Raw genomic sequence first — 17,569 nt, 5'->3', positions numbered from 1 at the left:
ACACATTGTTCAAAAAACGCCTAAAAATTCAACAGGATTGAGATAGAACAGTTCAGTTGATAGCATTTTACTCTATTTACGATGTACTATAACCCAGATGTTTTTTCGGGTTTATGCTGAACCACCATGTATATCTATGTGCAAGTTCATATATGCAGGGTGTAAACATAGCAGTGTCAATCAAGGTTTTCTCCGAAACTAGTCAGCCTATAACTCTCTCTCTCTCTCTCTCTCTCTCTCTCTCTCTCTCTGGAACACACATATTTCTAACTTTCTCTAAATTTCTCTAGAATATAATAGTAATGCAAATATTAAAATAAATCTCTAGAATGGGTGTGCTCCCTACCTGCACTTTATAGCAAAAGATTTTTGTATATTATTATCCCATCCCCACGTTTCGTTGTGACACATTGCGATCGTTGTGAAAAAAAAGTATGATAGTTTTGTATTTTGTAGCTCAAACGACGAACGAAAAACACATCACCGGATGTAAATTAATAAGGAAAGCGAGGTCGGGTGGGAATTGGTTCATTCTACAATTATCCAACATCCTCGGCCAAATTCCAAGTCCCCAGTTTCTGTTTTTTTCAAATGTGCCCAAGGCAGGAGAAGAAGCCATCCACGGTCCCATTATCAAATCGAGCGAGTTTAGCTGCAAAGCAGGCGAGATGATGTAACGCCTTTCTGAGCTAATTGTGCGAGAGACCCAGAGATGTTTCAAATGCAATAAAAATTATCTGAAAAGATAACGGTTGCTTTATTCTTTCGTGAGAAGATCAGTCGCCAGTAGCTTTCTCCCCTTGAAACGATTTAAGATGCTAACCGCTCTAATCTTGCTACTCGCGGCTTTGGAAACTGAGTGCATTTCGAATGACAACGACATCGTTGTCAACAGCTACAGGCTTTGGATGAAGCTAAATGATACGGATTTCTCATACAAAGGTGAGCCGATTCATACATTAATCATTTATACCTACAGTTCTGCAAGGAAAAATTATCCCCTTGAACTCTCATGTGAAAAAACTTAGAATCATAAAACACTGGTTAAAAATATATAATAGCATAGCAAATAACAATCTAGAATGAGACCAATTATAAAATACTTAGCTACTTTGTCGATCTTTTGAGAGATATATTGGTGCGGTAATGAATATTTCATTCTACTAGAAACTACAGATGCTAAAATTTTGAATATAAATCCACATTTGTTAACCTTTTAAAGCATTAATTTAAGTTCTGCAGTCCCGAAGAAAACAAAGTATTTCTCGACAGTAGTATGCGTTATCTTTCAAGTCAGCTTACTCCTGTTTTTTTTTTTAAATATATAATTTCAATTTTAAATGATCATCACTAATTATATTGAAAAACATATAAACAATTAACATCTTAACTGTATAAAAAAATTTACTTAATTGTTAAAATATACAAATTAATTAATTAACGTGAGGCCAAATGGGTAGTAATGAATGGCCGTTTCCTATTTGTAAGCAGACACAAGTTCGATAAAACGAACAGGCTAGTAATAAATCTGCAAGGAATTAAAATGTTTAACTGAAATTAAAAATAAAGAAATACTACAAAAATAGTCCGACAATTTAATTTTATAGTCAACAGATTTGGATAAAAATTTTCTTAATTTATACAGTGGGATTTTTCTTAAGAACATTCAATACCTCGTCTGGTTTTTGTCTTAAGTGTTTAGCATTTATTCGTCTTGATTCGTCAATTTGAACTTTTTAGAAGGCAAGATTTCTTAAATTCTTAGTAACAATCGAAAAATCAGTATCAGCATAACATATGATAATTTTTGTCTAAGTATATGAAATAAGCAGTAATCTAAATGGTGTGAGTCAAAATTAAAACCTAGAATTTCAAATAATCAATAAATAAATATAACTACATTAGTTGCTTTTGGAATATGTTTCTGTGATAAACAAGTATTTTGATGATAATATATGATCTTTAATTCTATAATTAAATTGATGTAAATGAACAAATCAAAAATATATAATTAAATGTCATTTATCTTTTAAGCAAAATACAAAGAATATAATAGTTTAATTTATTTGTATTAAATAGGGTTTCGAATTAGTCAAATAGAGAACAGTAATTTTCTCTTTTATTTTATTTATTTATTTATTTTAGTTTTTTGAATTTGTCACGTTGTTGTGTTAGTTTGTAGTGTTAGTTTGTTTACATTTTTGTACCCTTTAATGTTGCTCGTCTGCTCTTTTAATTAAGTAGGGTTTATTGAAGTAATCAGCCGTTTACCATTTATTTTAATTTGTCTAACACGTTGCCTCTTAGCACCAAGGTCTGTTTCCTCTTGTTATGAGTAATTTCATTAATCAGTTATATTGAAATTGGCAAATTTAGGCGCTTTCAAAATAAATAAAATTTATTATTTACAGTAGGTGTAAGTTTGTTGTAACCAAATGTTTTAGAAAAAAAGATAGACAAGATAGGTTAATATTATACTTGACAACTATTGTTTCAGTGGTTCCGAATACAATATATAAAACCTATTTTTATGATTGTTAATTAATATTTTGTTTAAAAATTCATAAAAACAGCCAAATTTTAAGCAATTGCAAATATGAGACTTTGAGCCAATTTCTCCATTAAATTGAAAAACATAATTTGTTGTATCTTACATTGCCCTTGTATTACAATATTACTGTTATTATCCGTCCGACCATATTCATCCAAATTGCTTATTGAGAATATTATTGATAAAATTATAAGATAGTTGTTCTTAAATCTTGTGGATTCCATACTTGTGCCGCAAAGGTAATTTTTTGTAACCTGAAATTATCGGATTATGGTGCGAATGCGTTTATGCTGCACGATTTTTTCTTTTTTTCTTTATGATTGGTGAAATGTACATAGTTTATGTTGAGAGCGTACAGAAAATTACATAGGGGATGCGGACCGTGGCCTCAACGGTTTAGGCGATGACACGGCGCTCATCACTGTAACGTAAAGGTTCCGGCATTCGAACCCGACATAATTACAAATAGGCTGCTTTTCATTTACTTATTTGCAACTGCACTTTCATTATGCAACAAGCAAAAAAGTTGAAATTATTAGAGTATTATGTGAACGTGCATAATAGGTATGTAAGGCATGAATGGCTCCATCCAGTGATGGGTTAGTTCACCACCAACTTGGCAACTGTCAAGTAATCTGTTTAGCAGTTTGAACTTTCATTTAAATTTGTACATTTGAGTCTTGTATAAGGATTCCAAGACGATTGTCGAGGTACAGCCCAAGTTATCGTACGTTTTTCGCGAAGGGAATGTGAAGATAGAAATATAAAGGAGGGAGAGTTGTTTTTGTTATGGATTAAAACAATATATTTCGATTTAGCATCATCAACCTCATTATCCATTGTTGGAGCCAGGATAATAGTGTGTGTAGCGATTTTGTAAATTGCGTGAATTTGTAACGGAATCATCACATCGGAGGTGAGTATTGATGTGTCATCATCAAAGGTAAAAATGAAAGTGTTAGAGACAGTGGGTAGACCAGCCTGTGGAATACCATCGAGAATCGGGAAAATAAATGTACTGTACAGTTTAGAAGTGACGGCCTATATTTTAATTTCAAAAAAGTTTTTGTAAGTGACTTCACGCTTTACACCTACAGGACAAACAATTTAGGTTTTGATGTAAATATGATTGACCAGCTACTATTCACAATATATCAAGTGGGATCGGAGCTGTGGTCCATTGATCCTACCAAATATATTGTAGGTAATAGCTGGTCGATCACCATTACATGATTGACCACAGGGGTTCGTCTTTCCATCACAATGACTTTCTACAATGGGATAAAGGAAGAATTTGGCTCAGTATGTCATGAGAAAATAAAGTAATACTCTAGCACTAACAAAAATGATAAACAGCAAAAATAGACAGTGGTTCCTTCTAAATGTAGAACCCACGGAATTTCTCCAACAGATATTGTAAATAACCAAAGAACTTATTCCCACACAAAGAACCAGGTTGTCCCAATCATCCCAAACATTTAATTTATAAAGAAGAGTTAAAAGTAAAAAAAAATATATTTAAACATAGATTTAAAAACACCTGTACGGACATTTGAAAAACTAAAAAAAAAGATACTAAAAGTCTGGTTTAAGGACTATCTTCCCTTATCTCTTACTCTCTCCTCCCTTCTTCATACTTATCCAACTAACAAAAGTTTAGTGATCAATATTTAAAAAAAACAAAAAAAAAACAAAAAAAACAGTGTGAAATTCTCAACAAAAATTCTTAAAACTAAACCATGCTCAAGTACATACCACCTATAGAAACAGGTGGTAAATCTTACTAATGTATTGGGTTGTCCGGAAAATAATGCAGGATTTTGGTATTAAACAAAAAAAAAGAAACTAGTTACTTTAAAGCAATGTTCTTTAATCAAAATAATTTCCCATACTCTCAATACATTTCTCCCAACGTGTTGGTAACTTATTAATTCCGTCTGAGTAGAATTCAGAATTTTTAGAATTGATAAAGTCAATAAATGCATTTTCCAGTTCCGTTTGATTTTTGAATATTATGTGTTCTAAGTAGTGGTCCAGGTGTCTAAAAAAATGGTAGTCAGTAGGCGAGAGGTCCGGAGAGTAGGGTGGGTGAGGCAAAGTTTCATAGCCAAGCTCCAATAATTTTTGTGACGTTACACGTGACACATGTGGTCGAGCGTTGTCATGCAACAAAATGGGCCCTTTCCGATTGACCAAAGAGGGCTTCATTACTGCCAATTTCTGATGCATGGTATTAATTTGGTTACAGTATGATTCAGCATTGATGGTTTCGCCAGGATTTAAGAAGCTGTAGTGTATTAAACCAAATGAAGCCCACCATACCGTAACCATTACCTTTTTTTGATGAGTTGGGGGCTTTGGAAAATGTATTGGAGCTTCTCCTTTGTCGAGCCACTGTCCAGAACGTCTAGTGTTATCGTAGAGAATCCACTTTTCGTCACATGTAACAATTCTGGCCAGAAATGGGTCATTTTTGTTTCGACAAAGAAGTGATGCACAAACATCAAAGCGCTGATTTTTTTGGCGATCGTTTAATGAGTGTGGAACCCAATTTTCGAGTTTTTTCACTTTTCCAATCGCCTTGAGGTGGTCAGCGACGGTCGTTTTACTGACTTTGAGTTGCTCTGCACCCACCACTGATCGCAGAACATCATCATTAAGAGAGGAAGGCCTTCCACGACCTTCTTCATCTTCAAGGCTGAAATCTCCCTCCCGAAATTTTTTAAACCACCTTTGCACAGTGCACTCATTAACACAACCCTCGCCCCAGACTTGGTTAATGTTTCTAGCCGTTTGGGCTCCGCTTCGGCCGAGTTTAAACTCGTAAAAGAAAATCGTACGAAATTCTCGCTTTGACATTATAAGGATGACTGAATTATTTCCAAGTAGCGGAATGCTACAGAGGTAAACAAACAATATCATTTGGAAGAGGATTAATAAGTGTTGACATTCATACAAATGAGTAATCCTGTAAACGTAAACAGAATATTTTATATAGATTTTTTTTAATGAAAACTTAAAATCCTGCATTATTTTCCGGACAACCCAATAACAATCCCTAGTGTGAACAGCATGTTAGGTTTAGTTCCCATGTATAATTTTCCATATAAAAAGGGTAACTCTCCAGTCAAAGATTTAATTACAGACGTGGAAATGATAGTTAATGGCATAAATTATCTAAAAGAAAAAAATATCGTCAGAACCGAAGTTGTCAATGTTTAAAATCTGGATCAATCAGACAAAGATCATCCAATTTATGGACAAATCGCACTAAAATGAAAAAATGAAAACACTACTAGAAAACAAAAATGTCTATAAAGTAAGAAAAATGGACCCCCCCAATGTCACCGAGTACATTGAATTTAGGCATTGGTTATCGTTATTAGAATAAAATCTTAGTTTCTATTTGTGCTTTCTTTGATGTCACTCGGCAATCTATGTACAAAATACTATAACATGAATCGTAAATTATTATTCGTTTTACTCGAAGGGACTGTCAGCGTAAAATTCAAGACGATGTTGGCTCCGAAGAAGCTGTACCTCAACGCGATGGGCCTAAAGGTCCTGTCGTCCAACATAACTGTGGACGGATTGTTCGACTTTCCTCACAAACTATCTTCAGAAAATAACAAATTTGTTGTGGTCGAAGGTTTGAGCCCTTTCTTCAATCTTTACCATTACACGCTTAGCCTAGAATTCGAAGGCCATGTTAGCGACGGACTGGACGGTTTTTACAAGGGGAATTACGCCGATCTTCAAGGGAATTTATGGTAAATATTAACAGTGTTATTTCTAGAAAAGTAATTGTTGACAAAAACTTTTCGAACAGGGAATACGCTCTCACCAAATTCGAACCGGATAAGGCAAGTTTTGTGTTCCCTTGCTTCGATATCCTCAAGCTAAGAGCACCGTTTCAACTGACGTTCACCGTCCCAGAAAAATGGACCGTGATATCAAATACACCATCCAGCAAAGTCGAATCAAACGAGTAAGCAAAGGATATTTTCAGTTCGTATATTGTTTAACGTTAAGCACATTATCAACTTGTAGAGACAAAAGGTGACATTGAGCCAAATGAAAATTTTTTTAGCTTTGAATTGGAGGAAAAGTTACTAATAATAGTGACTTTTCCTTATGAATACATATCCTCCTTCCTTCCCTTATCTTCAGGTAATCCTCAAGACTATCATTTCCTCTCTTGTGTTCAGCATTTATATCAATGATCTCCCCGACTCCATTCAGCACCGCGATTACGACCTCTATGCCGACGACTTTCAAATTTGTAAGTTCCATCCCTCCGAACCGAAGATTTGGCTATCCCCAGAATTCAGGAATATCCGAATTCCATAAACGAATGGGCACATAAAAACTACCTAGAATTAAATGCTAGAAAGTCCAAAGCCATTGTTATAGGATATTTTCACCGCTTCAAATACCTACCTCCTTTCATCTTCGTCAACCAACTATTTACTTCTGCTCCACTGTTAAAAACTTCGGTTTTACCTTCGATCAAAACCTTTCCTGGAAACCACATATTTCCCAAATTGCCTAATGCTATATTGAATACCTCATTCAATTCCGCTAGTCCTGCTCCTTATAGCATTCTACCTTTCACCACTCGTAAACTCCTTGTCTCCTCCCTCATCTTCGACTACAGTTGTGTCGCTTATGGCGGACATTCGGAGGAACAAGAAGAGCATCTGAAAATACTGATGAATGGTTGTGTCAGATTTATTCCCCCCCCACCCCCGAATATCTAGAGACTCACCTGTATTCAGATCTATCCCTCCTTCCGTAGAAAGTATTCCCTAGCCTCCTTCCTTTACCAATCCATAACTCTCATCGACTATATTTTCAAGCCACTTCAGTTCAAATATTCTTCCAATAATCTAGCCAATCCGCAAAGCTGTCTCCTTTATTCTTTTAAATGCCTCCTGTAGCAAAATCCCATCTCCCTCCAAACAGAGACAACATAGTTCACAATATCGTTATGTGCTTTTGCTATATTCGAAAACTTCCTTTTCTCAACTTTCAAGTTTACAGTTTGTGTGTAAATTCGCAAAAGACAATTTTTTATTATTACTACTTTTCCCTAAATTCTTATTTGCTACTATTATTTCTATTTTTTTATATTTTGTATAATGTAATTTAGTTCAACTTATTTTCTCGATGTTAACGTCGAACCTACATTAATTCAAGTGCCCGTTTTGTAAAAATGTTTGTGACCTTTTTGTTATTCTTAAAGGACTCTAGTACCAGAATAAAGTTTTCTCTCTCTCTCTCTCTCTCTCTCTCTCTCTCTCTATCTCTCTCTCTCTCTAATATTTCTAAGCCAAAGTAATGTTTGATTTAAATGATTAACAATTTATATTTATTGTGAAATTAAGCTTTTTGTTAACTTTATGTTAAATCTTGTAGGCGTACCCTTGCGATCAGAGTAGGCATCCGATCACAAGGGTACGCATACATGTTGTCTCCTTGAACCATTTCAGTAATTGTTTATATTAAAATTTAGAAATTGTGAATTTTGTGATATATGGTTAGTTTTAGTGACAGTATATTTGTAATTGGTTGTAGAGAAGGATGGAAGACGATAACGTTTTTGGAAACACCTACAATGCCGATTTATACTTTCGCTTGGCTGGTCTTTGACAACAGGACTTTCACGGCGGTGAAGACTAAATCAGTAGGCAACATCACTTATTCCGTTTACGCCCAGAACGAACTCGAGTCAGCGGCGGAATTCGCCATCTCAGTCATCCCCGAGTTGGTGTCGAAATTTGAAAGTTTCGTCGGGATCCCGTACGCGCAGGGAAACTTGGTGAAATTGGACTGCCTCGCCATTCCGGACCTGTACTCCTACGGGATGGAATCCTGGGGCATTGTTCAATTCAGGTTATTAATTGAAGCTGAGTGAATTAAATTTTAAAACGACAAATCCACAATTTTCGCTTTAGGGATTACAAGCTTCTATTCGACGAGGCAACAGACACCACGGAAGTATTGCAGGACAACTTTCTACTAGCGGCGCACGAGATTACCCACCAGTGGTTCGGCAACTTGGTGACCCCCTCGGAATGGAACTTTATCTGGTTGAGCGAAGGTTTTGCCAGGTATTTGGAATATTTACTGGTTGACATGGTGCGTAGACTGTAAATATTTTCACCAAATTCAGTCTACAAAAAAACTTGTATTTTTCAAATTTAGATTAAACCAGAATGGAGGTTGCCCGAGCAGTTTGTCACCGACGTGCTTCATGTCGCGATGAACGACGACGCGCCAGACCGAGAATGGCACCCTTTGGTACCACAGAGCGGTGGACCTTTTTTTGACCTTATTACATATGGAAAAGGTATTTTTATAAATTACGTCATTTTGTAATCAATTTAAGTATCGCTTTTCACATTTAGGCGCTTCTATTTTGCACATGGTATCCTCTTTTATGGGAAGGGAGGCATTTCAAAACGGAGTCAGGACATTTCTCAACACATGTGTGTAAGTCGTCCAATATAGCTTGACTTTTGTAAGACGTATTGACGTGAATTTTATACAGGAATCAGTCCGGACTTTCGAACCCTGATGAGCTTTACTCATCCCTGTCGAAGTATTACGGGGCGGGGGGTTCTGCACCGCCTTTGGTCAAAGTCTTACACAAATGGACAACGTCACCCGGGTTTCCGATACTTAACGTCAGAAGGGTAGGAGATAATTTGGAATTTTACCAGGTAGGTCAGGTCAATTATATCGTGTTTGCTTTTGCTTACGAATCCAAACGTACTTTCAGTCCAAGTCGGATAAAACGAAAGAAGAATTTGAAACGTGGTACATTCCAATACGAGTGATTACGGAGCAGCCTAAATCCAGCCCGATGGATCTGTTTTGGATCGGGGGCGAGGCGGATTTAACGTTCCCCGTCAAGATTGAAGACATGGGAAAATGGTATTTGGTAAATCCAAACCAAACAGGTAAGTTCCCTGCTTAAATGATAAAGTCTCTATTATAATCAACTTCCATCTTTAGTTTATTCCCAAGTGAATTACGATGAAAATAACTGGAAGGCGATTAAAGAAGACATGCTAACGAATCCTCAGCTCAACCCCTTGACAAGGTCTCAACTTGTACACGACGCATTCTCCCTTCTTGATTCTGAACATTTACAAGAAGACGTCGCCTTCGAATTCATCGATTATCTGACAGAGGAGACGGATTTCATTCCCTGGAAAACTGCTTTGCGAAAATTACAAGGGATAAGTGTCGCCTTCTACAGTTCAAAAAATATCGAGACCTGGAAGGTAAGATATTTTTACCTCAATTCATAATGTACATATTAAAGGCTAAACAAATAATAATTGGCATAGATAATGTTATTTTATTTAAAACTGTCCAGTGGTATGTCAGGTCGCTGATCGACAACCTGGTAAGCTCGATTGATTTCACTAATCTTAGCGACGACGATCATCCGACGAAACTTCACAAAACGAACGTCATGAAACACGCCTGTCTCTACGAACACCCAATCTGCAACGAGACCCTCCAATACTACTACAATAACGATACTGCTCTTCAGGGGTAAATTTTCAGCAATAATAGTTTACTCAAAACGTTAATGATTTTTTTTTTACTTTAGATCGCCCGATATGGCCGACGCCCTCATGTGCACCATGATAAAATACGGCGACACAGAAACATGGGAAACGTTATTTACAAAATATAAAGAATCCAGGCTTCCAGGAGAAAAGCTAATGATTTTACTCAACCTCGCATGCACCAGGAATGAATACAATTTGAAGAGGTATTTTTCTTGTTTCTGTCAAAATTTCAAAATATTAAGATGCATTAGGATTTCTAAATATTAACTTTGAATATATAAATATTGATCATGTTGCCCCAACAAGCTGAATCCTTTATGTTTTAACACAGGTTGAAAAAGTTGTATTTACAATGTTTTATAAAGACACAGTTTTAGAGGAAAAATAAAATTATTTTAACTTTACATTATTAACAAAAGTGCAGCTTCCACTAAAGCATAAGTACAACTAATACAAGTTTTTTTAATTGTAGCATTTCATAATTATCCCTTAATTATGTAGTTCATGTTTCGTTGGTTTCGGACCAAATTAAAAAAAAAATTGTTTAGACCACCTATTATTTCTATTACACATTTTTTGCACAGAATGAACTAATCTTATAAGGCTTCAAACATTAAATGGGCTACAAATAACAGTTTGAAAGTTGCAAAGCAAGTGTTACGGTTTATCTTGCCTTGACGAACTTCAAACTCGCCTCCTCTTGTGCTTTTTGAAGATTCTCAACTTTTATTTACATACATACAAAAACATACTTTCTAAATAATTTAAAAATGTAAAACTTTCTACATGATTTAGACTTCATGAATAGTCAGTCGTACAGTGCTTTAAAAAAAGGGACCCCATTTTTAGGATTTTTGTACGAGAGAGAGCTAAAACTGTGGGATCATAAAAATTGCGGAATTAAAGTCCTTAATCACAGTGGATCGTTTTGAAAGTAAGCAGTGAATCTGTCCACTCTTGTTATCCTTATGATCTGATAAATATACTTATATGGTTTTTAAAAAGACAAAAATTCTGTTTTCATAAATTGAAAAGAATCGATTGTTTGTAGAAAAGAAGAAATATATTTCATTTGATCTAATTGTTACTATTTTCTTATAGTATTAACAATTTATTTGGTATCGGATTTGTATTATAAAAAGGTACCTTTGTATTCACGTCCGATCAACACCTCTGGGGTTCTGTTTTCTGTTAATTTGGATGCAGGGTTGGGCCCGTTTTGCTTGGATCGAGAAATTAGCAGGACAAAATTATATAAACTCCCCAAGAGGAATCGGTGGGACATTTATATGTATTAATATTGGCAGCAACGGGAAAAATTCGTGCTCGATCAGAAAATCGTTTCGTCTAAAAATTTATAATTTTTCACCTTTCAGAAGGCTTTTCACCAAAAGCTTTTATCGTATTGAAACAATATTTTTTTATTTTGTAGCACAATAATGGACAAACAATCGTAGTGAGCAATTCTTTTAAAAAAATTCCCAGGAGTTAAGAAATAAATTTTTTTGCGTAGAAAAAAAGTGTAAAATTTAGAATAGTACAAAACGACCAATTCACTTTTTTTTAAAGCACTAGCAAAGAGTTTGTAACATACTAAGAAGATCAAAACCGAAAAGCATTGTTTGTAATAGACCAGACTAGATTTTGAGAAAATTATACTGAAAATTGACAACTTTTTGTACAACTAACGTAATACAATAATTATATATATGTTTTAGTTGGTTCTATTAAAGCAATGTTAACTATTTTAATTGATTTATTTTTTTATGCAAAGTGTGTTTGAGTTGAATAATTAGTCACGAGCGGGAATCGAACCCTCAACCGGATTAGTGCCCCTGCACTTTACCACTTGAGCTATCATGTCTTCGGGACACCAACTAATAACCTCAACCTACAACTTAAAACCACACTTTGCTTTAAAAAAATATTTAAAATATGGAAGCAAAAAGTATCCAAATGAAAATCCATGAAATAACTATTTTGGCATTTTAAAACTAACTATAAGTAAAAATAACACGTACAATTTACAGGTTAGTGAACGAAACCTTGGAACCCAGCGAAGTCAGAAAAGAGTTTCTAACTGATATGTTCATAAAAGTTAGCAGTTTTCCCGGAGGCGCGGAGATCGCTTTTAGATTATTGGTCGAAAGCAGGGATGTCATCTTAAAAAAGGCGAAGTAATATAAATATACATATTCATTTTACTTACCATGATCGAAAAATTGCGTTGTTTATTACTTGAAAATACAGACAAAAAATTCCACCCGATTAATTTTTTATTTTTATTTTCTCAATAAAAGAAAATTCTGCGCTTAGTTTATCGCAATGTTTTTACCAATAAATAGGTAAACACAATTAATCCTTAATCCAAAACAAGGATAGAGGATTTTCAATGTTTACTATTTTCAGAATTTAAAATGTTTTTTCAGTCTCATTTGAATATTGAAGCAATAAACTGTTTAGTTTTAATTTTTGTTGTCTTAATTTCAATTTTTAAGCTTAAAAATGCCACTGCGCGTTGGTGTGGCACTCATTGATGATGTACGTTCCATTGCCATCGGAGTTCCCTACGAAACTCTGCGAGACGCCGTTATACGTTTTCGAGAAACGTCCCGGTTCTGGACCCCCTAGGGTAAAAGAACCAAAGGATGACCGTTTTTTGACTTTGAGAATTTTGCAAAACCGCCACCTTATTGTTGTTCAAGCGATTCATCAGCTCCAAGAAGTTCGAGGTATTCAAATTTCTGAATTTCTGCCTCACGAAGATTAAAGCAGTATGGACTGATGGCTTTTCGCCCCGTAAAAGGACCAGAACACACAGAGTTGCAGGGCTCGCATTTGCTCGAGAACTCAGCCATTGGTTTGCTGTACTTTTAGCAGATGAGTACAGATTTGCTCTACCATCTCCAAATGTGCGTGAAAGAGTGTAGGAAAGGCGAAATGAAAGGTTCGAAGCCTGTAATTTATCCCAGTGCCAACCTTTTCGACGTGGCTCGGTGATGGTGTGAGCGGGAATCTCAGTGGAGAGTCGCACTGAGTTTGTTGTCGTTCGTGGAGAGTCTTTAACGGCCACTCGCTATGTGGATGAAATTTTGGAGCATCATGCGTTGCCTATCCTCGATGAAATAAGCGACAATCCTATTCTAATGCACGATAATGCCCGTCCACACGTCGCTCGCTTAGTACGAACGTACCTTCAACAGCATAACATCAGGGTCTTGGCCTGGCCAGCCCGTTCTCCAGATATGAACCCCATCAAGCATTATGTGATAACCTCAAAAGGACTCTTCGTGAAGAATGGGTTAACCTCCAGCAAAGAGACATTTCCAGACTGGTAGAAAGTATGCTGAGGTGACTTCGAGAAATAATCAAGGCAAGAGGAGGAAATACGGGAAAAGAAATGTTGAAATGTAAATTAAAAGAACTTTTATCTCTCCTTTTTTTTCCTGGCAATTTATAGTTTTTTAAACTTATGTAGACAAAAACTCAATTATTAAACATTAAGAAACGTAAAACTTTGACTAATATATAAAAATATATGAGGCGTTGCGGATACGAAGGGCGAACTCAACAAAAGGAGGTGTTGAGAAAAACTTATTTGAAAATAATTTTTCCTTTGACATGCGAAGGGCGAACTCAACAAAAAAGATTAAATCTGTTTTCGTTGAAGGATGCCTAATTTTTTGTTTATTAATGGTTACCCCATCTAGAGATTGGTCAGGAATTTGGTTGAACTTCAATTAATCAAAAAACACCCATTTTATTTATAAAGTCTGTATTCTGAAAACATACGTACATTTAAAATAATATTAAAATGACTGAAAACGAATTGTAATTTCTAATTTTTAATTTTTTCTTTCTTTTTTTTAATTTAAATTTTTAATTTTCTAATTTTTTTTGTAATTTCTAATCCTCATAATCGGGTTGATCATCTTCCGTTTCCTCGTTGAGCATGGGCATGGAAGATTGATTATTTTCAATAATATTATTAAAGTATGTTGACCACGGTAACGGAACGTATGGAGAATCCAGTAAACGCACTATTATTGTTAACATCCATTACTGCACACAATAAGATCACGATAACAGTAACAACAAAATAAACACTGCACGAGACAAGCGTTTTATGCAAACTAAACGAAGGATTGTATCATACAGTGGAGCGCGAAGAAAAGGGCAAGGAGCGGTGTTGAGTTCGCCCTTAGTATCCGCCCGCCTATGGCAGTTTCCAACTACAATCCAACTAGCATCGTATCATTCTCTTCATATTTCAGACGGATACGAAGGGCGAACTCAACATGAAAGCTATAACTGTACATTCTCTGAAGTGGCTAGATTCGGATGGTGACCAAAAAAAAAATTAACCTGATGTCGAGTTCGCCCTTCATATCCGCAACGCCTCATATATTCAAATCATGTTATATTAAAAGTGAGTGGAATTTTTTGCCTGCCAGTGTATTTGTCACATATTCTACAGACTCGAAAGGGAGAATCTTCTGATTCCTTCTCATTAGCCAATGAAACCATGCTTAATTAATTAATTTTGTTTTCGGGAAAAAACCACTTGCCAAAATTAATTATACAAATAAAAGAAATTGTACATTTAAATGCACAATAAAAACTATCACAGATTAAAGTAATTAAATAGTTTAAAAGTAATTAATTATTTTAACGACAAAGGTAGTTATGATGGTATGTAGTGGTAGAGTTTAAAGAATGTTGTTTGTTAATGTTGTTTTAGAATACAGTTTTTTTGTTTCAGGTTTGTAACAGTACCAAGTCTTTTCTACACTGTTTTGTACGGTGGCGTTGATTCGTCACTTATTCAAAAAGTATGTTGCTATCCATGACGAGATTGTTCTGTTTTATTGATCGCTTTTAAAAATTTCCAGCTCGAGGAGTTTAACAATGAAAACCACATTGGAATCAACATAGATGATGCCAAAAAAATCTTAAAGCAACGGCAAATTGTCGAAGCACGGGTTTGTAAGTATTTGAAATGCCCCTACAAGGTGAGCAGTGGTGTAAGATTGGATCTTAACTTGTTCATTTACCTTGTCGCATTTTCCTTATTACTCTTCTCCCTAAGATGAAAACGAAGGGAAATCTCAAGTCATGACTTATTTATAATAGCGTAAATGTACAAAATATAGGAATTTTAGTTTGACTTTTCTATTAATTTTCTATAGAAGGCAAACTTTCTAATAGACTTATCAAATAGGGCAGTCCCTGTGCAATAATATTTCATTTATTATCTGTATGTATTATCGTTCTGTTTGTATTATATGAAATAATGAAATATAATTTTACAACAACCAAGCAATTATTATTTCAATCCATAAAGAACGAAATTAAGTATTACTGGTGTGAAATGTTTTGGTTTTTCTTCCATAGGACTGAAAAATAAAGTTATTTGGGCAATAAACTCTATGGAAAATAAACAGTGCTTATTCGTTAAACGGCAAAAATGAAAGAGACATAACTGCTGATTGTCATTTTCTTTAAATTACACGTCTTAAAAGATTAGTGAGTATATTATAATGTGGCTTTAGTTGGATTTGAGAAGAATTATATTAGATATTTAATACCTCTTGAAGGTTGTAGACTGACCCCCTTTCCTGTACATATAAACAAATAAAACTCGTTAAAAATCAAACAAATGTTATTTCAACCAGGAAGAACAGAAAAATGACAAAGATAATCAGTAATTGGTAAGCGAGAACGGCCAAAGCGCTACTTACAAACCCTGAGCCGTGTAACTTTTCACCACAAGAACATAAATATATACAAACATATCTTACATAACAATCACTACCCAACATATAACCAACAGAATAATCAACAACTACAACTCAACACTAACACCATCTACTATTACTAATAACACTACACGAATTCTGTCAAACACAAACAAACCAACATACATATCCATACCATTCGTTGACGGCCTATCACACAAATTAAACACTTTTCTCTCTTTAAACTTCTAACTTTAAAATAGCCTTCAAAACTATAAAATAACCAATTTCTCTGACAGCCAGGCAGCACCTAGAGCTCTAGCCTCAGGCGGGGCTAAGGCAAAGAGTGTTTGGAACTACATGGAGGTCCTGACGGAAGTCTGCGACACCAATGACCTGTCCCTGGCATGGGTCCGTAGACACTGGGAGTCTGGGGGCATAGAGGCAACGAAAAGGTTGACATGTTGGCCAAAACGGGGGCCAACATGGACTCTCTGGGTCCTGAACCCTACCCCTGCCACAAAAGAGGATACGTTTTAAAATGGATCCTTAATGAGTCCAAAACCTGGTGGAATAATACCACAAGTATGAGGCACGCGAAGAGATTCATAGAGAGACCATCCGCAAAACTTACAAAAGAATTACTGGAAGGTATTCTGGTCTCCTGACAGGGCACTGCCACTTAAGAAAACACATGCGCCGGATAGGAGTACAGGCAGAAGAAGCACGGTGCAGATACTGCCATGAACAGAAGGAGACCGTAGAACACATTCTTTGTTCCTGTGAAGGTCTATGTAGGTGCAGGTTATTGCAACTAGAACAAAAAACAACAAGCAAGATTGCCGCTGGCAAAGCTATGGAGGCTGATTAACAACCTGAAGCTGGCCAGTGAGTTATAAAAAACAAGGGAGCACAATAGATCTATTCAGGTCGAGAAGCAGCAGGCTTTGTGGCTGCCTCTTTTATCCCTATTTATCCTGTCCAACATTTTCATTGCCTCTATTCCCCGAATGCCCAAGGACCCTGCCAGGGTCAGGTGTCGATGACTTCCGCCAGGCCCTCCTCGCAGTCTCAAACACTGTTTGCGTCCACGTCCACCTCGCATGAGTCTAGGTCCTTAGTGCCGCCTGTCAGAGAAGATGGCAGATCAACACCATACCGCAATCCAGATTGTTCTTGTCATTTAAGAATTTAAGATTCTTTTGCCCTGAAGATGACCTTAAAATTAAACGCTTGGCAGTAACAACTGAATTTGCTTTCTTCTTGGGGACCATACCTTGGACCAGAGCATTCGTGAGTGAAAAAGTGGTCTATATTTCTAACACTGAAAACATAACCTAATATTTCAAGTTTATTTCTCTTTAAGTTTAAATTGCATTCCATATTGCCAAAACATCATAACAAGCTGGCTGATTTGATTACTCAGTTACACATCATGAAAGTGTGAGGTTAAAGATTGGTTGGGTTAAGGTCTGGGTGCAAAGAGCGCAGTTAATTGAATTTCCAATGGATTTAGACTTAGTGACGGATATGTTGGTGGCATCGTTGTGACATTTTTGGAGAGCTTATGGCCATTTTTCACTACGGTTCAAACAGTTGCCCAACTGTGCCAATGTTGTTGATGAACATGGTTTTGGTTGGTTTCACTAAACACATCAAACATGCGCGAGGCTCAGTCGATAGGCCAGCAT

General features: G+C 35.8%; 1 protein-coding gene across 1 annotated transcript; it reads left to right on the top strand.

Moving 5' to 3' along the window:
• Positions 1 to 501: 501 nt before the first annotated feature.
• LOC106669733 (thyrotropin-releasing hormone-degrading ectoenzyme-like) lies at positions 502 to 15,455 on the top strand. The gene is made up of 15 exons (XM_014399415.2): positions 502 to 942; positions 6,042 to 6,321; positions 6,381 to 6,539; positions 8,129 to 8,446; positions 8,509 to 8,692; positions 8,759 to 8,903; positions 8,962 to 9,046; positions 9,105 to 9,276; positions 9,336 to 9,516; positions 9,572 to 9,843; positions 9,939 to 10,120; positions 10,179 to 10,343; positions 12,171 to 12,317; positions 14,903 to 14,972; positions 15,033 to 15,455. The coding sequence occupies exons 1-15, from the start codon at positions 816 to 818 to the stop codon at positions 15,231 to 15,233; spliced, it is 2,688 nt and encodes an 895-aa protein (XP_014254901.1). The 5' UTR covers positions 502 to 815; the 3' UTR covers positions 15,234 to 15,455.
• Positions 15,456 to 17,569: the final 2,114 nt, after the last annotated feature.

This window comes from Cimex lectularius, unplaced genomic scaffold (genome assembly GCF_000648675.2).
Source record: "Cimex lectularius strain Harlan isolate CLEC.00 unplaced genomic scaffold, Clec_2.1 scaffold8, whole genome shotgun sequence".
Lineage (NCBI taxonomy): Eukaryota > Metazoa > Arthropoda > Insecta > Hemiptera > Cimicidae > Cimex > Cimex lectularius.
Note: the sequence above shows the minus strand (reverse complement) of the source record. Positions and strands in the feature narration are given on the sequence as shown.